Source organism: Nyctibius grandis, chromosome 1 (genome assembly GCF_013368605.1).
Source record: "Nyctibius grandis isolate bNycGra1 chromosome 1, bNycGra1.pri, whole genome shotgun sequence".
NCBI classification, from domain to species: Eukaryota; Metazoa; Chordata; class Aves; order Nyctibiiformes; family Nyctibiidae; genus Nyctibius; species Nyctibius grandis.
Window position 1 is genome coordinate 24,952,748 of NC_090658.1, and position 19,990 is coordinate 24,972,737.

The 19,990-nt window shown below is 39.7% G+C and overlaps 1 protein-coding gene across 1 annotated transcript in view; it reads right to left on the minus strand.

Annotated features, from left to right (window-relative positions):
* The window catches only part of RPS6KC1 (ribosomal protein S6 kinase C1), a 92,980-nt gene that overhangs the window by 28,451 nt on the left and 44,539 nt on the right, over nt 1-19,990 (minus strand). The window contains 3 exon segments of the mRNA XM_068406396.1: nt 750-882; nt 2,456-2,503; nt 14,185-14,277. Of these exon segments, the coding sequence (XP_068262497.1) occupies nt 750-882; nt 2,456-2,503; nt 14,185-14,277 (274 nt within the window).

Here is a 19,990-nt window from a genome sequence, read left to right on the forward strand (position 1 = left end):
ACTATTAACATTTCCTAAAAAGAGAACTATGAGCAATCCCAAAATTTATATTCTGTACTCATTCTAAACAAATATGGGTAATTACATTTACGGAATATTTAAATCCAGGTGTTAGACAAAAAAATCAAAATGTAATTATTTCATGCCACCTGTTCCCTCTACATTTAACAGGAATTTTATAAATAGTTTGCAGGCACAACTCTGTGGTTCTGCTTTGAACTCCTGTGTGATGCCACTAGCTATTTTCTTAAAAATCCAGATCAGAATAACTCTGCAATATTAACCAATAAGCAAATGTTCATGTTTTTTAGCAGAGAGTTATTAAATTCTTGTGTAAATACTTGTAAATTTAACTATAAGATGCTAAAAAGGTTATTAGCCAAAGTTTACAAAAGTAGCCAAAGACTATCTCTGAGAGATGACTGCAAATACTGCAGATAGTTGTTGCAGTCAAAGCACTTGCTCTTCTGTAGAAAATAAACAGTTGGAAGCTTTCAATATTGCTACAATTCGTGTACCCCATCAGTATTTGAGGCTTTTTGAAACAGAAATCAGATCCACTGCAGAATGAGAGGGAAAAAGGGGGAGGGACAGAGGATGCGAATGGGGTGTCTTACATGACATCTCTTAGGCACACTAAAAATATTTTCATTAGATGTATAAGAGATTAATTTGACAATGAAAGGTACCATTGATTAAAACTTAAACCTTTGACTCTTTTCAACCATATACTTAAACGAGAGACAAACCTTCTGCATGCTGTAACACGAGAAAGACAGACTCCTCGGAGATGATGTACTTGTGCAGACACACCATGTTGGGCACACAGCGGGGGATGATGGTTGTTCTGCTCCTGCTGTACTCACTACTTTTCCTTAGACCCTGACAGAGAACAAAAAGGTCAGTTGTACCCTCAGTTGCCTTTGGAGCCTGCTGTGCTCTGTGTTTATCAACCAAACTAATCTATCCGAGTTACTCTGGGCTTCAGAGAAACCACTCATCTGCTGCTCTATGCCCCTCGGTCCCCCGAGGCTGTGCTGATGGCATCTGGCGCATTTCCAGAGAACAGAAGATGGCACAAAGCTGCCATTAAAATCAATTACATGGGTCAATGTTTTTATTAGAATCTCTCTCAAACTAAGTCATCAGGATGACACTCAGTTATTTCCCTGTGACCTTTTTTTAAGATTTTATTTTTGTGTGTGACCAAAAGACACTATTAAAAAAATCCAAGTTCTAAAGACAATAGAATACCTTAGCCTTACAGGTAATCCTCACATTTCCATTGTACTTCACTAAAGACAACAACCACCACAACAAAAATGAAAGGAAAGGATTAGTCTCCTTGAGAGGTAACGATTTTTGGGAGGTAGCACAGAGATGAAGTTGCCAGAAGTGAAAAAATTGATGTGGGAGGGAGAGAGAAAGAGGGAAAAAAAAATTATGTCAATAGTGTGACCTATTACAATATTGATAAGCATAAGCAGTTAAATGGGAAATTCAATGTTACCCTATCTGCCACTAGATAAAGCGAGGTTCTAATAGACAATATTCACAAATAATCCTTTCTGAAGAATAAACAGGTTTTCTGTACCCTGCACATACTTAAGACAAACAATTTCAAAGGCCAGTTGCACAAAGTTAAGGCAGGGTTGTAAGCCAGATCTGAAGCATAATTACAAAATGTTAACAACTAATTAGAGCTCCATGTTTGGGACACAATTTTTCAGCCCTTCCTCCCATCAGCAGTGGTATTCATGTCAAAGGGAGCCTGAAATAATGGTCACAATAACAATACTCATACTAAACTAATTCTCAGCATCACAGATGCTCCGAGCATATTGGGATCTTGATCTGAGTACTTTCTGAAACACAAGAGTAACACGAAAAATTTGATTCTGACCAATTAACTACGCATTAATTCAATCGTTTAGTAACATTAAACTCAGTTTTCACAGCCTATTGATGTAAAACATAGGAAAGCAATTTTGAATTAGACCAGTCGTCCATTTCATCCAGAATCCACTTTGGCCAATATCATATTCTTCAGCTAAGGGAAGACCAAACACAAAGTGTTGTGGATGTACATGGGCTAGGGACAATTTTCACCTTCATCAGCAGCATGTCCTGAGTCACCAGGGTTTTACAGACGTTTTAAGCAGCAAATTGAAACTGTGATTCTTTACTGACGCCTGCTAATGTCTTGGCCTCAATAACCAGCGGCAACTCAAGTGAGTAAACCAGCACATCTGACAACTAGAGATGTTACAGAGAAAAGAAGGGAAAGCAACTAATACCAACAAAAAGAATTCCAGTGTGCTTAATAGGGATATATATATTAACATAACCATATATCGCAGAGATAACTCTATAATTAGATGCCAATTGATCTTTGTGTGGTGGTGTAATTTAGGAGGCCAAACTGTTTAGAGGAGTAATAAAAGACTTTACTCACCTTCAGTATAAAAGTCTGCTGTGTTCTAGTGTCCATTACAAGCAATACCTAAGCAAAAAATATTCAGAGAAACATTTAAGATTCACATGAGTAAGTTAACAAAACATGGTTCTTAAATCTAATGTTGAATATTCTTACAAAGGAAGTGATATAAGTAATGATTAAAAAAATTTAAAGCCCTGCAGCATACATTTGATAACCAGTCTTTTTTTTAGGAAAGAAGTATGATTCAGGTTATAGATCTCTAGAGAACGACCAGAATGTCACCTGATTCCCAATCAGCTAATTTAAAGAACAAATCCTAACTTGGTAGCAGAAATAACCAGTACTTTGTAATTACAGCAATAATCTAGCAGAACCCAATTTTTAGAAATGCAATGGTAGCAACCCAATAAAGCACAAAAAGTAACCTTCACGTAGCATTACCTTCTGTGTCACTTCACTTAAACCCTCACTGTACCTACCTTCCTAGTGCAACACTCTTCCCCATCAGGCTTCCTATACATCAAATGTGTTGCCTACCAGTGGGTTACCAGAGGGGCTTTTTTGTGGTGTGGCTAAATAGCTTCTTTCCAGGAAGCTAACTAAAAACTGGCCACACACATGCCCAGGACAAGAAAAAGTGTTTTACCCACTGTATAGTCACTGCTGTTGTCTCCTTTCTCCACTGCCGTTTCTGTTTTGCAGCACTCATAAGCCATAACAGTAGTGGCTGCAAGGAAGGCCCTTTGTGCGACTGTAAACTAGTATTAAGGTAACAACAACAAAAAAGAAAGGATTTATTTAGAGAGAAAAGAGTGGATGAGTTCACTGCAGAGAGGAGAACACCCACAGCTGCAGAGAGCATCTCTGTTAGGAGTGCATCACCTCAAATGAAAGCACTTTAAACACAGCACAGCAATGAGAGAAGTACCAAATAACATCTTCCCTCTTAGCAAGCTCTGTTTATTAAGGTGTTGAAAACAAAACAAACAAAAATATATATGTGCATATATATTTGGGAAACTGCATCTTTAGGGAGCTGGAACCCTCCACATCTCCATCTTCAAATCACCCTGCTCAGGAATTAATTGTTTTCAAACTCCAAGAACACAGACATACTTCAAAAGCACCAGCTGCAAGACAGCCACACCAGCAGCACAAGCACAAGCTCAATGCTCCTCTAGGAACAAGAACAAGAGTGTGCAGTCACTGTTTATTCACAACAGACATTGTAAACTTCCAGTACAAATATTCTCATACAGTTATACCAAAATATTTAGGCTGCAAAACCAAACACTTAAAGGGCTGCAAATGCCAGCACTGAGGTTACCAAACTTTGAGTTCAACAGACAAGATGCAGCAACTCCATATCAATAGACAAGACGCAGCAAAGACCAAGGCAGCTCGCATCAAAAAAAGACTTCTTGCAGAGGAACAACCTGTCAGGAGCAATATGGTATTAGATTCATCAGGTGACAGGAGAAGGACAACACAGCACACAGTTTCCCTTATCTCCCTGCTGTGTGGGGCAGCAATGCAGTCATGCCCGCTATCTCTGAAAGGGTGACGTCTACCAGGTTGACATGCTGACTTTCCCCATGCCAAGGGAACTGTGGAAACAGCCGTCCCAGACAGTGCCCACAGCAAGGTGAGGCAGAGACGTGCAAAAGGCCCAGGAGGCCGGGCCAGGAGGGGAGGTCTCAGGGCAGGATTGTGCTGGCTTCCCCCAAGCAGCAGCCACAGTAAAGCAACCTTTGCTCTTTGGGATGGCCGCATTCAAAATGCTGCCCTCTGTCTCTCCCCATCGCATCCTGAGCGACTCAAGCAAGAGGAGGAGAATTGGAGTCTTTTCTAACCGTTCTTCTCTCACCAAATAACACCAAAAGAAATAAAGTGGCAGACACCTTCTCCATCTCAAAAACCTTCTCTTTTACTAGGGTTGCACCCAACTTTAAAAGCTGCTCTGTATCTTAAGGAAAAAAAAAAAATGAACAGAAGTTGGCGTCACTGAGATTTTTTGACAAAGGAATGACACATAGTTTCCATATCAAGCGCACCGTAGGGAAAGGTAAATGTCCCCAGGCTGAACAATTTTTCAGGCCTCTTACCTGGGGCTTCCGGAAACAGTGGAAAGCAGCTGAATAAATAACAACTGTAAAACTGGTTTTGTTATCCTTGCTTAACCAAAAGGTATAAAATTAAAATTTAAAAAAAAAAAAAAACCTACACCAAACAAACAATAAAGAAAACCAAAAGAGTAAGAAAAAAATAAAAGCTTTACAAGAGGTGCCAAAAGAAGATAAAAATGGTTCGGAAACAACTATGTGTTTACCGTCACTTTCCTCCTTCTTCTCCCAAGTTTGTTTGTAACTAGACACTGTTCACATTGAGGCAATAAATATGAGAACATATGTGATTTTTTTTTAAATGTGCCCTTTGACTGTCAATATCTCCCAAACAGGTGCTGGCTAAATGATTATAAATTGGCCTCTGGATACACCTCTTCAACTGAGCCGTACAGGACTGGCGATAATATAATTAGACCTAAAAACATCAGGCTGGTGAATGCTTTCCATCTGTTTGGCAATAATGTTTAGTTAACAATAGTCTTTAAAAGAAGCACCTTCAACTTCAGTTCTTAAAGTTATTTATAGGGCCATTCTTAACACACCAGCACTCTTGCTAACAAGAGCTTTAGCCACTTGGAAATTATTAGCCATACGGCTGTATATGAAAAGGAATGGCAGCATTTAACATCTGTATCTCTCCAGATTTACAAGCATCAACCTCATTTAAAGTCATTTCTTAATGAACAGTTCTGTGGTCTGTATTAATATTATAGTTGCATGCACAAAGATCATAAGGAGCCAAACATTTTTTTAATACCAACAGTAGGCCAATCAGTAATGAAGCTGTCAGCATAAAGGACAGAATAATAGCTTCTTTAACCCTCAAACAGGATTTGTTCATTTGTAGAGTAGAAGACACCAATTTAAAAACTGCTCATGGGTTTGCTCACCTTTATAAAGACAAAAATCTAATTTGGTGCTAATTTGATACAATTGTCTTTCCAATAAAAGACTCCTAAAGCCATCTTTTATTCCATGATAAAACAACTGCTAAAACTAAAACTGTCATGAAATAATTACCTTTGATAGCATACCTTATTGCACAAATACAATTAATGTATTCCTCCCTTTCATTTTTCACACTTGCTTATCAGCACTGTATTAGCATATGGTGTAACAGAAGAGATTACTGAGCTCTCACCCCATAAGACGACATATAGAATGACTACCACTAACGGGAATAAAGCAGACAATGGGTCCCTTTAGGGCTAGAGTCATCTGCTGTTATATTACAACATTGAAATTAAAATAGCACCTACAGTTTTATAACAGTAATAACAACAAATAATATTTGTGTGCCTTTAAGGTTAACTACCTAGATGGACTAACCAGTCTTACTAACCAGCTTCTTTCTTCTTCCTTGCCATGAAGCATCATACCTTCCCCCAGTGATGATCATCTACAGCTCCACTTCATTTCATGGAAAATTATCTCTTTGCTGATTCAATACTGACCTTTCTGCAAGACTGTTTACCTCAAAGGGCACTCCAAGAAGTCCAGGAAGAGCCATAAGTAACTTCAGAAATTCACCTAGTGATGCTCCATTTGGCCCTGGCAGACTACTTTACATGGGCCCACCAAACCAAACATCTGCTTCAAGGGGAGGCAGCCTGCATGCATATTACAAAAAGGTGGTTTAACCAGATTCACTCCACTAATTAAAGGACTACATGAACGAATAAATCACTGTCACAAAACTGACATTTCAGAAAGGGGTAAGACCAGGAAAGAGAATGTCACAAGTATATTTGCTTGACTTTTTATCACACATCCAGAGCAGAGAAAGGTGAGCAGCTCTTGGATGCATTACCAGGCTGCTGCAGAAGTGCATAACAGTAAGCCTGCCATTGACATAAATGCCAACTTGTTCTCCTCACCTCATGCTTTACAGACAATTTCTGAATAGTAATGCTATCCCAACAAGTCTTTCCTGTTTGCATTCCTTCACACTTCTCCCGCATTGCAAGAGGGAGTGCTTGTAAGTTCTTCAGTAATTCTTTTCTAAGATTTCTTTTTAAAATGCAAAGTGACAATGGCACAAGGGGACAAAACAGGATTCCACGTAGCATTCCCTACTGCATAACTGTCCTTCTCCAGAGCAGATCACACAGAGATGCTCATGTTAGACGGGGCTGCTCCTTGCTTGCACAAGCTGATGGAACCTGTTTCACTGATGATGACTACTGTGTAACTTGTGATATTTAACACCTCCTAACAATGAGCTGTCGGCTGTAACATTCGGCATCCCGTCTCAGAGGGGAGGGAGAATAATGCACAGCAGGGCATTCCTGGGCACTGAGCAACTAGACTGTGACACAAAAGGAGACAAGGCAAAATCCTATTTGTATTACTAATGTACGAACAGAGTCAAGGTCTACATATCATGCTGGCTTTTGCAGCACTGTTGTTTACTCGTTCTTTCCCTATTTTTCTGCATTGATGACAACCTCAACGTGGCCAAAAACAGTGACAGGCAAATAGCAATAACCACAAACAAATATATAATGTAAGTAAGTGTATTCAGCAGCACAGACATCCCTATTTTGTACAAGCACCTGGGCTCCCAAGCACACCACAAAACACAAGTGAACACAGCAGCGTTGCATGGCAGCATCTCAGTAAAGTGGCAGATAGCAATAACCCTCCGTGATGCCAAATAGGATTTTCTACTTGTGATTTTTATTTTTTTTCTAAGTCAAGGGTTAATTCTGATGCTGACAGCAGCTACTTAAAAAAAATTAGCTTCTTAGATTTGATTTACAGTGTATCCAACAGCTTAGTGGAAAATAAATTCAATTCAATTCAAAATAGTAGGTACAATTAATTGAAGAAAAATAAAATAAAACCTGCCTGGTAAATAACCACAGTCTAGCTTTAAGAAAACAGTTAATTTTAGGATCCTTTAAATGCACAGAAATTAGCAAATGTTTCAGTATGCTAATTTTTTTTTAATTAAAAGATATTTCTGCAGTAAAAGCTCTTTCATATGCACTGCTGATTCTTCATCAAACGTTAAGTTTCCATCTTAACACCAGTATAGCCGGTGGCAGCCTGAAGGTTTACCATCTGCTGCCACCCAAAGTCACGGTGGCCACCTTCAGAACATATGCATCAAAGCCCTGAGATAAGAGACTGAAGGAATACTGCAGAAGTCAGCATAAGGGGAATCACAAACCCAGAGGCAGGCAACAGGCAAGTCACCAGGAAAAAAGAACGTGGTGAACCATTAGTCACCCTACCGAGCACCCAACCAAGGTCGCGGGGGACAACACTGGAAGAACTAAGGACTGTTCTCCTGCGGGTGGCTTTAACGTAGCACACAGCAGACATTTGCTTACCCAGTCCCCCTTTCTTTTCTGGGGTTTTTTTTCCTCCCTTCCCCCTCACCCAGAATCTAATATTGATTTTTTTCCAGACTCCATACTTCCAAGACGTGGCACAGAACATACCTGTGCTTTTTATTTATTTGAGCAGGTTTTAACACTGATCAAAATAAACACCTCAAAACACATTTGCTTACAAAAATGTAGCTTTAAATTCACTAACAGGTTGAAAAATAGCTCATGCCTGATCAAAGAAAATGGAATAGGATCTCTTACTGCAGTACCAGATACCTGAAGGGTTTTGAAGACACACCAGAGTTAAGGGATTACTTCAAAACCAGGTCCATTTTGTTATTAAATTGCCGTTCTACACTGAAAACACACCACGTAATAATGTCATCAGTGGGCCATCTATTAATTCTGGTCCTTATCTCCTAAACAAATGCACTCTTATCATAGGATAGATTTTCTAGCAAAAGTCCTACAAACTCAAAGATGTATCAGATGATCACCTAGGATTTTTCTCCTTGCATTTACCTCACCAGTTGGAATATCCCGTTACAGGTAGTGACAGACAACCAGGAACGAGACAAGGTGGTCACCTGACCCTAGCATGAGTACTTGGGACTTCAAGAAAACCTTAGCAGGGGCTGGCGCGTGGCTGGGTGCTGCGGTCAGGGCACGGCTGTGGTGATGAGGCAGAAGCAGGCGTGCAATTCCTCCCTGCTCTCCTCAGCTGTGCTGGCTGTCAAGGCTACCAGGATTAAAAAACCTACTTAACGCAGATTTATTCTTGTCACTTTTCAGATTACACCACCCAGACTCTCGCTCGTCTCCCTCTGTCGTTATAAAGAGAGATTACATTTGGCCAATATGTGTGAAAAATGCGATTATTGCTTATCCTTGTACCTGTGCAATATCAATCATCTTCAGCTTGCAATTATTTCTCCTTTCAAACCATTATTCTAAGGAACTTACAGCTCATATATTCTATGACTTGTAATAATAGTGTACTTAAAAGACAAACAGTGCAGCTTTAAATAATGCAAATGCTAAGAAAGCAGCATATATTCAAACTCAAGTTTTTAAATACTTTTAGTTGGTCAGTAACAGAGAGGAAAGTCCACTTTCTCAGAGCAAACTGAAGACTGGCCAATAAATGACAAATGGTGAAATATTAACCTAGAAAATATATCTGGCAGGTTATACTAGAGAATATCGTTTACAATATGAAATGCCACTAGGCATCACAGAGTAATTACTAAGCAACTTAGTAATATTTAGGAAGACAAACTTAATTTCAGCTTAAAAGAAAGTATATCTATAAATTATTTCTTTCTGGAGGCCAGAAGATATGTACAATTTAGCCTGCACTGGAATATTCAATAATTTTAATTTCTATTTTATAAAGGGAAGGGCAAAGTCTGTGTTACTTTACTCAAACTTAGGACTGTTTTACATCAGATGAAACAAAACATTCACTGAAGTCAAAAGAAATTTTAGTAGAGACAAACAAAAAGGAAGCTAAGGGTTATAACAACAAAACACTCAGAATTGTTCAGAGTAGTATACATGGATAAATGGAAAGACTTAAGGAAAACAAGCGGCAAGTATTTGAGAGCAGGGAAGACGGGACACGACTCTTTCTAGCTGGGAGAGAGATCAGGTTTTAAAGTTGAGTGAGCTTTGTTATTGGGACTTCAAACCTGACTGTAGCTTAGGAATAATCTGCAGCAGTAGGGAAAGGAAGGTAGTGAGCCAAGAAATCAGTTTTGACAATGACTCTGTAGCTGATTTGATTTTGTAGGATTTGGCAAGTCATTTAAACTAAAGGGTTATCAGAACATAAAACAAGCTCTTAAAAGTTCCTTTATTTGTATTAATAGTTACTATTATTACTCAGTTTCAGATTTTTAACCATTTTCACCACTGCTATTTTCCATTAAACCATGTTTGGATGAGGAAAACTTGCTAGTCAGTTGAATTCATTATAACATGTTTTCAGCCAGTTTCTCTTTCTAAGCATCGTAATGAAACAAGAATGAATGTCTGAACTTGATCGTGCTGTTTATTACAGCTCTGTTTTCCCCACACCTCTTATGTACACACAGCCACTCATTCAAATCCTTAAGATGACCTAAAGATGTTTGGCAGTGTGCACCTGAGAGCCAGGTGAGAGAAAACATCTGCTACGGTCAACTCCATTTCACAACTGCAACAGTCTTTAACTTCACCTCAAAATAAACTGCCAAATATTTAAGTTTCTAACCAGCACTAAAAGGACATAGTTACTTATGTCCTGTTATTCATGCATAGCACACACACTGCCATAAAAAGAGCCCATTTCTCCTATCCTCTGATTAAATTCCATTAAAGCTAACCATAACCTGTTTGAATTCAACTATAGGTCTGCAGATTATGCATGCAAACTATACATACGTTCTATATACTTCTGCTTTTTGGCACTTTCACTCATCAAGTAGACAAGTAGTAATCATACTTTCTGAGTAATTAATGACACTGATTTGGTTCTTCTGCATTTTTCTAAGGTCAGTTCATCAAAATGTACTACCATCAGAGTTATAACTTCTCATGATAGCACGACAGCCATAAAAAATAACCTGTACTCAAGATTAACAGAATTGCCTCCAGTTCTGCAAAAAGTAAGTTCTTGACTTCTAGAATCCTCTTCAGAAACTCCCAAAATAATTTTAGCAAGGCCCTGATGAGAGTATTTTATTTTATAAGGTCTCAGATTGTATAATAAAACTTAACAAACAGCGTATTGAACAACAAGCTCGAACGTACAGACATCTGCAGAAGAACTGATCACAGTCACACCAGTGCCAATACAGACAATGTGGCTTGATGGGGGACCAGGGGAGAGGACAGAAAAGACATAAAAGACAGTTACTGGTTTGCAGAGGCATAGTTATTACTTAATGCACTCTGTTTTCAAGATGAATCTTTAAATTGAATGAATCTAAATAACAGAGGGTTCTAAAGAATAGGAAATTGGGTTTGAAACAGCATTGTGAAGGTATCCAGCAGCACTGTAACAAAGTAATTTCTTTAGGGGCCAGTTGTAGCTTCAAAGGAAAGATTTGCCTAGGGCAGAAACTCGGCACAAAATCTGCAACCTTGATTTTTAATTAGGCAAATTTTGAAAGCAAAAAATCTTTGCTATTCCAAAAAGTAGTTTTCTGCTTTAAGGCAGATGAACTGATAAAATAATTGATCATTCGTGGTTGGTGATAACAGTAGCTAAAATATTAGATATTAGGTTGTTTCAATACGGTACCTCTGGTAACACTACCAAGAGCTTTGCTGCCCAATCAGCAGCAGCACCTCAAGGTCGCAGGACAAAAGCCACCTTTATAATTAGATTTGCTCTGTTTTCAGAAACATACTCATAGGTCCAGTCTTCCCATAATAAACACATAAAATACCTGCAAATACCACCTAGTTAACCTTTGACACCATGAAATGAGCAAACACAGCAGCAGCAGAATTCAAGAAACCTGGTTTCCTCAAGCAAAGTGTAGGTCCTCTTGGGTCTATTAAAAGTCAGATTTATACCACAGCCTTTGCATGAGAGCAGAAGCATGGGAGATGAAGCACAGATATGGTCATTCTTCTGTGAATTTTCACAATATCTTAAGGAGTTTGATAATGCTAAGACCTCTACTTCTCTCAGATTCAGCAGAAAAGGGTCAACACAGCAAAAATTATTCAGGTGACAAGGAAGGTGGAAAGGCAGACAGAGAGGGAAAAATGGCACTTTGGGAATAAACTAGGCTAAAATTATATGTCTAATCATTCTGCCTAGCCTAAAACAGTTTGAAAAACCCAGACTTTCAGGTAGCAGTAAGCATTTTGTCTGTGAAAATGATGCCAATTCAAAACACTTGAAGAGGCTTCAAAAGAAGAACAAAGACTGACATTACTCTAAGGGAAGGCACTGAACCTTTCAGCATTTGATAGAGTGCAGGTTAACAGCTGGTTTACTTGAGGCAGCACTGTAGCATGCAGACACCACTCTGGGCTTCAAGCAGTAGTGGGAGAACAAGTCTGCAAACCAGCCACCACCATTTTTAAGTCAGTCTTGCACAGGATTAGGCAACACACCAGTAAAAAAGCCAGTGGCTCATTACTACCCACATACTCATTTCCTGCTGAAACCAAAGCAGTCACCTCAGAGTTAAATAGGACCAGAGTATTTTCAGGCAAAAGTCTGTGTGACACTGAATCAGTTACAGACTTGTGGCCAAAAGCATGGCATCTTCACTGCTGGCCCTGGAAATCAGAATCCATTTTCAAGAAGAAACACACTACATCATCTGCTTGGCTCCAGCGAGGATACTTACACATCTACTTGGATTTCGACATGATGTGAGTCTTAGGGCATATGCAAGCAGAGAAGGAGGCAAAGAACAGCGATGGTGAGGAAGTGGTGCTTTAAACCAAATGCAGGAGCATCGTCTCCAGCACGCAGGTACATGTGCACACTTTTGCTTCATATTCACATGCATTTTGTGTATGCATTATAAAACCAAAGAAAACATGCTCTGAACATTTGGGCTTAGAGCAGCCTTTCATTTGCCTCACAACTTTATGAACACTTAAAAATATATGAAAAAAGACAGCACACTCAGGATAAGATTAAGTTTGTAGTAAGGAGAATCTGGAAGCAGGTACACAGAGTACAAAGACACCTGAAAGAATATTGCTCCCTTTTACATACAATAATTAAACATTAACTCTGACCCCTGTGATATTGTTTACACATGAGCATACCAGCTGTATACACAAGCCTGTTACTCCTCGTGCACATCTCCAACACTTGTATTTCTGTCATCAACAGAACTCTTATTCTTCCCAGCTCTGCCTGAAAGATCTGGACATGTTCAGGTTGTACCTGGGACACCTACTAGAGCTGTGCTCAGAGAGATCTAAGAGATCTGATAACACCAAGGACTCCAAAAGCTTCACTCTGATCAAGCAGCTTCTCCAGTTGCTGTTCGTTATTCTTATACAAGAACGAAGATACCAAAAAGGTCTTTCTTGTTTCATTTCCAGCACTGCTGTAGCCTCACATTGTCAGACTAATTCACAAAGTCCATGCTTACTGCACCCATTTAGTGGCTACGAATTTAGTTAGTGCCTACTAATCCAACAGATAGGTGCTCTTTCCAACCTGTCTCTCTGATACATATACAGAATGGAACACAGGCTAAATTCTATACTTACAACTGAGGAAAGAAGATACAATGAATATGAAGTCAGCGCTGAGAAAACCTTATGTGCTATAAAAACAACCATAATACCTAATGTATATAGCTCTCTGAGGAGAAGTTATCAACTTATGCACATAATTACAACAAAACCAGCAAACAAAACCAAAAATCAGTCCCCATAGCTAGGTTCAGTCCAACAAGAAAAAGAAACCAAGAAACACAGACCTTAAGAAACCACCTACATGTTTTCTGACACACATCACAAATGCATAAACTGACCGTGCATCAGCACATCATGCACAAACCAGGGACTACATAAGGAACTATCAAAAGGCACGAGGGAATTGGCATGACAAAAAGGAAATGAACCTTTACAGTCTGCATTAGCCACTGCCACATTGCTGAATAATACATCATCTTAAAAGTATTTGGTAAGGTGATAACTAATCAGCGTTATCAAAACAATGCAGCAATTCTTCTGGTCTCTTAATTAGGCTTGCAAAAAAACTGTATGGTCCTTTACTCTTTACAGAGGGGTACTACCCTGGGATTTTGGAAGACATTATTTGCATGAGTCAAAATCAAGCTTGGCTTCATTGTCGGATCTCTGTCTTTGCTGAAGATTTCAATTCCAAATTCTCAAGGAAGGAGAACAGTTGTGTCCCAACCCCAGCCCCCATTTCAAGTGACAGTTCAAAAGCAGGAATTTCTACCCTGCTGTATTTCATTTATCCATCAGTTTATTCAACGGAAAACACATCTCCTCATCCTTACCCCAGTATTGTAACCACTACTTCATTTTTGAAAAACAGGCCTCATCCTATTGAATGCCACCAAACATGTACCTTATGCTTTAGCTCAAATATATTTTGCATGACCTTACATGAATTGCTTAGATAAAAGCATTTTTTCTTCTACTTTTGTTATTTTAAAGTGCAGATGCATTTGAGTCATTTTTCTCTTTTGTTTCATATCCTTAAGATCCACAGCTTCAAAGACAGAATGTCAGCATGCAGTCGATTTATGACTGAACTCTTGAAGAGACACTGAAGAATTACCTTGTCAATCACCCCAAGGACTCTGAAGGCCTTCAGTTCCTCGGCAGGGCTCCTTAGGTTCCAAGAGGGCCTTGAACTTAGTGATCCTGGAGGCTAATGGAAGATATCAAAGATTATACATCAATCAGGGTGGTACTTGAAGGAAGACTGCCTGCTGAAGCAAATGCCAGGCCGAAGGAAACTAAATTTATCATAGAGTGTGAAGATGAAAGGAGAAGTTTGCTGTTTGTCCTTAGTGGGGGAAAAAAACAACCTGCAAGTAAATAAAAATCAAGATAACATTGAAAACAAAAATTTTAAAAAGAAAAAATAATGAATTTTTATACTTTCTATGCTTAATGGAACCTGGCAATCGATTACTCAATTCTTACCCCATCACAATAATCAATCAAAGCCTTACAGGTATTCTGGATACAAAATAATTCAGAGATCACTGTGGAGAAGAAAGCAAATTAGAGGCTTTTTAAGTCTGAAGAACATAAAATACAGAATTATAAACAGGGTCCTCTTGCTCTCTGGTGAGCTTTATTAAATCCTTTAAATAGCAAGGTGCACAATAGACATTATTCCTAAAACCGCCTTCGAAAAAGGTAGCTAGCTATGTATCATTAATCTAGAAATTACCACCATAGCAAGAGAATTGGCAGATGCTAACTATTCAAGTAGTTAATATGCATAGATTTTTGTCTGTGGTATGTTTTGTAGTTTCTCAGGGCAAATTCAAAGCTTGCATGTCAGAGGAGGGAACAACATTTAAATTGGAAGACTTCCGGGACAAAGATCAACCTCTTAAGCACCACATATACCTCTGGCATATTAACAAACATTTTCAAAAGTTTCTAGTTGCCGACTGAGAGAATTCATTAGATCCTCCTCCAAAAATTCAACATGCAGTTTCTACTAGAACCACAGACCTGGATCTCTTCCTCACAAACAAGATAACTTCATTTGCAGAGTTGTTGAATGCCAAACTCCTTTTAAGCATAACCTGGCCTCCCCAAGCACACTTCTGTTGCATAAAGGTAAAGGACGAGGAAGGTGAAACTCCTTGATTTTTAGGCTTCTAAGAGGCAAAAACTGTTTATGTAGTTTGTCAGCAACCTGAGGCAATATTTAAGAAACATGTCACAAAGGGAAACTGCTGGTAAGCAATTACACTGTTGATTAAATGTTTAAATATAAGGGAAAATCAAGAAATTTTCCCTCACAATCAGAAACTCCCAGGAAAACTGAAGATCTTGAACTAGGTAATTCCATTTGCTTCCCCTATAGTGCTTCCCCTCTGGCATCCTTACTGTGCTGTCCTTAAAGGCCAGAGCACCTCCTCGAAGCCCTCCCCAAAACTGGTTCCCCTTCATGTTGCCAGTCAACCACCTTCTATCGTCCCAAATTCTTTCCCAAAAATCAACACTTATTTAAGCATTGCCCGCAAAATTCCAAAGAAAGGGTCACAAACACATGTTCAAAAAGCATGGAGAAAACTGTGCTTTTCTTTTGTGTTCACCTACAGGACTCGATGTTTAATAGAGTTTATTCTTTATCTTCATTTATTTGTCTGGGTCTTATAATTGTTCTGTCATGTAAACATTGCCAAGCAAGAGTACCAACAGCAGTTAAGGGAAAACAGTCCAGATTCTACAAATCACTGAACATTTTAGCATGAAGAATAAAAAAAAACCTCTACATGAAGTTATTTTCTTCAAACCTAATTTAGGTTCCACATTCTAGCGAGCTGTTGGAAAGGTCGGAGGGAGTTCTTTTATTGGGTTGTAATAACGAAATATTTGCTTTGAAACAAAGAGTTGTGCTAACACAGAGTTTATTCATGACAAGATTTCAAAAGCATTCTAAGGAATACATTTAATGAAAGAGAATATTTCCAAATCCTCTAGACTACTATAAAAGATTTCCACTTCTGTCTACATGCTATTATGTTTTATAACCATTCCTCGATAATCAAGCTTTTAAAATTTTTTCTTATGCATAACATTTCAACCATAATTAAGTTCATACATCTCTACGGAAGTTAATAGTTGTCTAATAATGCTGTAGAACCAGATTTCTATACCCATCATGTCTGAAGAGCCCAAAAAAACAGTACATATTTTTGGGTCCTTCTCTAAAATACCACCAATGGTGGCACAGTCAGAAACACTGTGTACACACACTGTTTTTCATATGTGCACTCTACACTCACTTCTTACCTTAAAACGATTTACAATCGCATCCACATCTCCACAACTCCCAGTAGCTTCTCAATTTTTATCAGTTTCAGGTTATTTTTTTTGCCTCTTTACAGTACTTTGGTTTCACCTTTGCAAAGTGTAATGGTAGAGCCCAGTGAGGGGGAGACATCACATTCTGTCATGAAGCAAGCGGAAGCGAACTCTAAATATCCAATCCCCAGAACTACAGCAATTATGCACTCTATGAAGCCGTCTGCTCCGCTGAATAGAGTAAAAATCCAAGCTCAGCATCTAGCCAGCAATAAGAAAAATAACCAAAAACCAGTGCTCTCATCAAAAATAGAGGAACAAAAAAAATACAAGGAGGATGGTACAAAAAGTCAAAAGCTTCATTTGCCTTTAGAAATAAGGCATTTATATTCTAAAGAAAGTGGCAGGCTACCTCTGCCTGCAGAAGGCCTTCAGCAGCCTGTCCAAATTCTCAGCATGCTGCTCAGAGTATCCCAGGATATTCTCTCCTGTGGCTAGGCCCCAGATGGTTTGAAACTATTTCCATACTACACTCCAAGCTGCACAGCTGGAGTTAACTGACTTGGGATTGGCATCATCAGTTCCTTTCCTACCACCACCTTTTGGCTAGTGTGTGCTAATTTCAAGCAGAAGAGGATGATGCTGATTGTGATGCTGGCTTTTGCAAAGACTCAGCAGCTTGTGGCCACCACTTGCCACAGAAGGCTCTAGTTTTGCAAGCTACACAATGAAATACAGCAATAGCTCTTGCCTCAGCTTTGGCATCACTGCTGGCTATTATAAGAGCAGGGGGAGAAAGTGAAGTACACCACCAGCCAAGCAAGAGGAAGAACTGCTCATGTTAACTTCATTTAAGGCAAGACCAGTATCCCTAGCCGAGTGACACAAGCACCATTGATGGGAAATTATTTACTCTGATGCTGCCACCTTGACAGCAGTCACCACAGAACCTCAAGATAAAAGAAGAGCGCTTTCACGAACACCAGTGCAGAGCTGCACATCAAATTGCAATCTCCCCTCACCATTCAGAGGTCTGTCTCTGCAATCTCCCCTCTGTTCAGAGGTCTGAACTCAGAGGTGATGAGTTCAGCAACTATCCACCTGTAGTATGGCCCAGATCCCCAACTGCAGCAAGGAGATGCCTTATTTTGAAGGAGATATGGCTGGCCTGAGGCACAAGGCTCTATGCCATGGGCATGAAAGAGCTTCCAACTCTCCTGGTCTGCAGAAACATCCTGGCCCCTTCCTCACACTGCCCAGGAAAGAAACAGGTTACATCTCTGCATGCATCTGAACCAGACAGAGCTATGGTGTGCTTCAGAAGGACCACAGTGATCACCAGCTGGGGACTGTATCTTCCCTGAAGCTGGGACACACCTTGGACGTGATCTTGGAAGCCTTGAGACTGAATTTCTTATTTTATGTTAAATTTACATCTCACAGAACTACAGAAGTGTATTTTCTTTATACTTCATGTAATTTTCATGCACATTTAATGAGAATTTTAGGAAGCAAGATATCTTATGAAACCACGAAGAATGAAGACTGCTTATCCTGTTTGGGCATCAGGCTTGCATGTACATCTTGCTACTAAATTGCTTTGAAAATCAAAAATAATTGACTTCTTAAAAGACAATAGCTTTTATAATGATGTAAAAGTAACAATTCTGAACACAAAAAAAATGGGAATAAGTAAAATCAGAAATAATTTCAAAGAGGGAAAAAAAATGCATTATAAAAATACTAACAAAGTTAAAATGGACACACAGCCTGTACACATAGCTGTGCTGGGCCTTGCAGCTGACAGCTATGTAAGACTGCAGCTTTCTTATGGTCAATCCAGTGTGATTCAAAGGCTGCTGCTGCAGCTCCCACTCAGGCTTGGAGTTGGCTTCCCAGAGCTGTTTTTTTATAAAGGGGCAGAGGAGAAAATACAGCTTGAGAATCCGCAAAATAGCCTGCTGCTGCCGTTACACAGCACTCTTGAGTGTTTGTCGTCAAGAAGACCCTTGAGGCTGCCATGATGTGCAGAGGAGGAAAAGGACAGCATTTGCTGCACTTTGTTTTTCTAGAAGGTCTACATGCCTGTTTACAACCTCCAGAAGCTGTCTCCACATCTCCTACTCCTACAGGTTACAGCAAGACTTTTCTCAATGTTTACATGACCCTGTCAAGTGAGTTCCGAGTTCATGGTCAGTCACAGTTGCGTCATTCCCGGTGCTTCTAGAAATCTTCTATCCATCCTCAAGCCCTCTACCCATAACCTTTTTTTAACAGTGTCAAGGGTTCTCCAAACACCTTCTCCTTGTGCTCTTCCTCTTCACCACCCAGACTTGCCAGAGGCAAGGTGGTTGCTAAGGATGCTAATCCTTGAGGGCTACACTGTTGGCTTTTGTTGAGGCAGAAAAGTAACAAACTGCTATTGTTCTTTGTTTGGTTTCCACAGCACCAAAAATAATTTTTTTCTTCTCAGCTCTGAAACACCAAGCCTTTGCCTCTAGGGAAATCTGGTCTTTGAAGAGGCAAGGGCCTGGCATTTCAAGCTGTGGAAGAACGGCTCACTTCCTTCTGTCCCAGGCCCCCAGAGAAAACCCACCACGCTTTACCTTCACATCGTGTTCAGATGGCAAACAGGTGGGCTTGTAGTGCATTAGCAGGCATAGTCTTTAAGACTGTTGGCACATGGCTCAGCAGATGGGTGGCAGACAGAGCCTTTGGGAGAAATGAGAGGATGAGGGGTGCAGGACAATAATTGAACCTGCACTTCTGAGCTTACCTCTTCCCTTGCTGGATATTTCTCTGGCCTGGTGGATGAGAAAGAAGTAAAATGTCATGTCTAAGAAGGACACGTGAGCCCAGTTCTGATGCTGATCACTGTGGTTGTTCCTTGTAAGGGCGCAACAGGAAAGACAAAGCTATCAACACCAGACATGGGTGACAAAGCAGTTCTGCCTTGTAACATCAGGTCATGAACAAGACCATTTTGCCTTAAACGCCCATTCTTGCTTCCCATAACAAAACTGCATTCTGCCAATTGTAACACAGGCACAGGTACTGCTAGGGTACAGTATTTGTCCATCACTTTCTTGCAAACCAATTTCAGTTGTATGGTTCAAACTGTGCTGGGCTACCAGGTGTAGCAGCACTTGGCCCTGCTTCTAGAAAAGGCTTCCTATGCATACTGTGGTTCTTCTCAAAGACTTCAGTGTCCCTCCAGCACAGCAGAGTTGATGAAAGACCTCTTTACAGATCCATGTCGGAAAAGAACGTATTGTACAGAGTTATTTAAACATTCACATATATATCCTGCCCAAGCACCAGTATTTGAACAAGAGATGATATCAGTCAGCATGACCTGGAGCAGCAGAAGGTGCTAGTGGTAACAGATCAGACTTGCCCCACCATGACCAATGACATGTAAACAGCAGAGAAACACCAAGCTGCTGTGAAGTGACGGTGCAAGGAGGCACACACACTAACCTTGTACAATATAGACTTAATTTCTTTAGGAGAAGGACACAAAATATCTGCATGTTTCCACTAGTATCTCCCAAGAATCACACTGTATATGGATGCAGGTCATTTCAGTG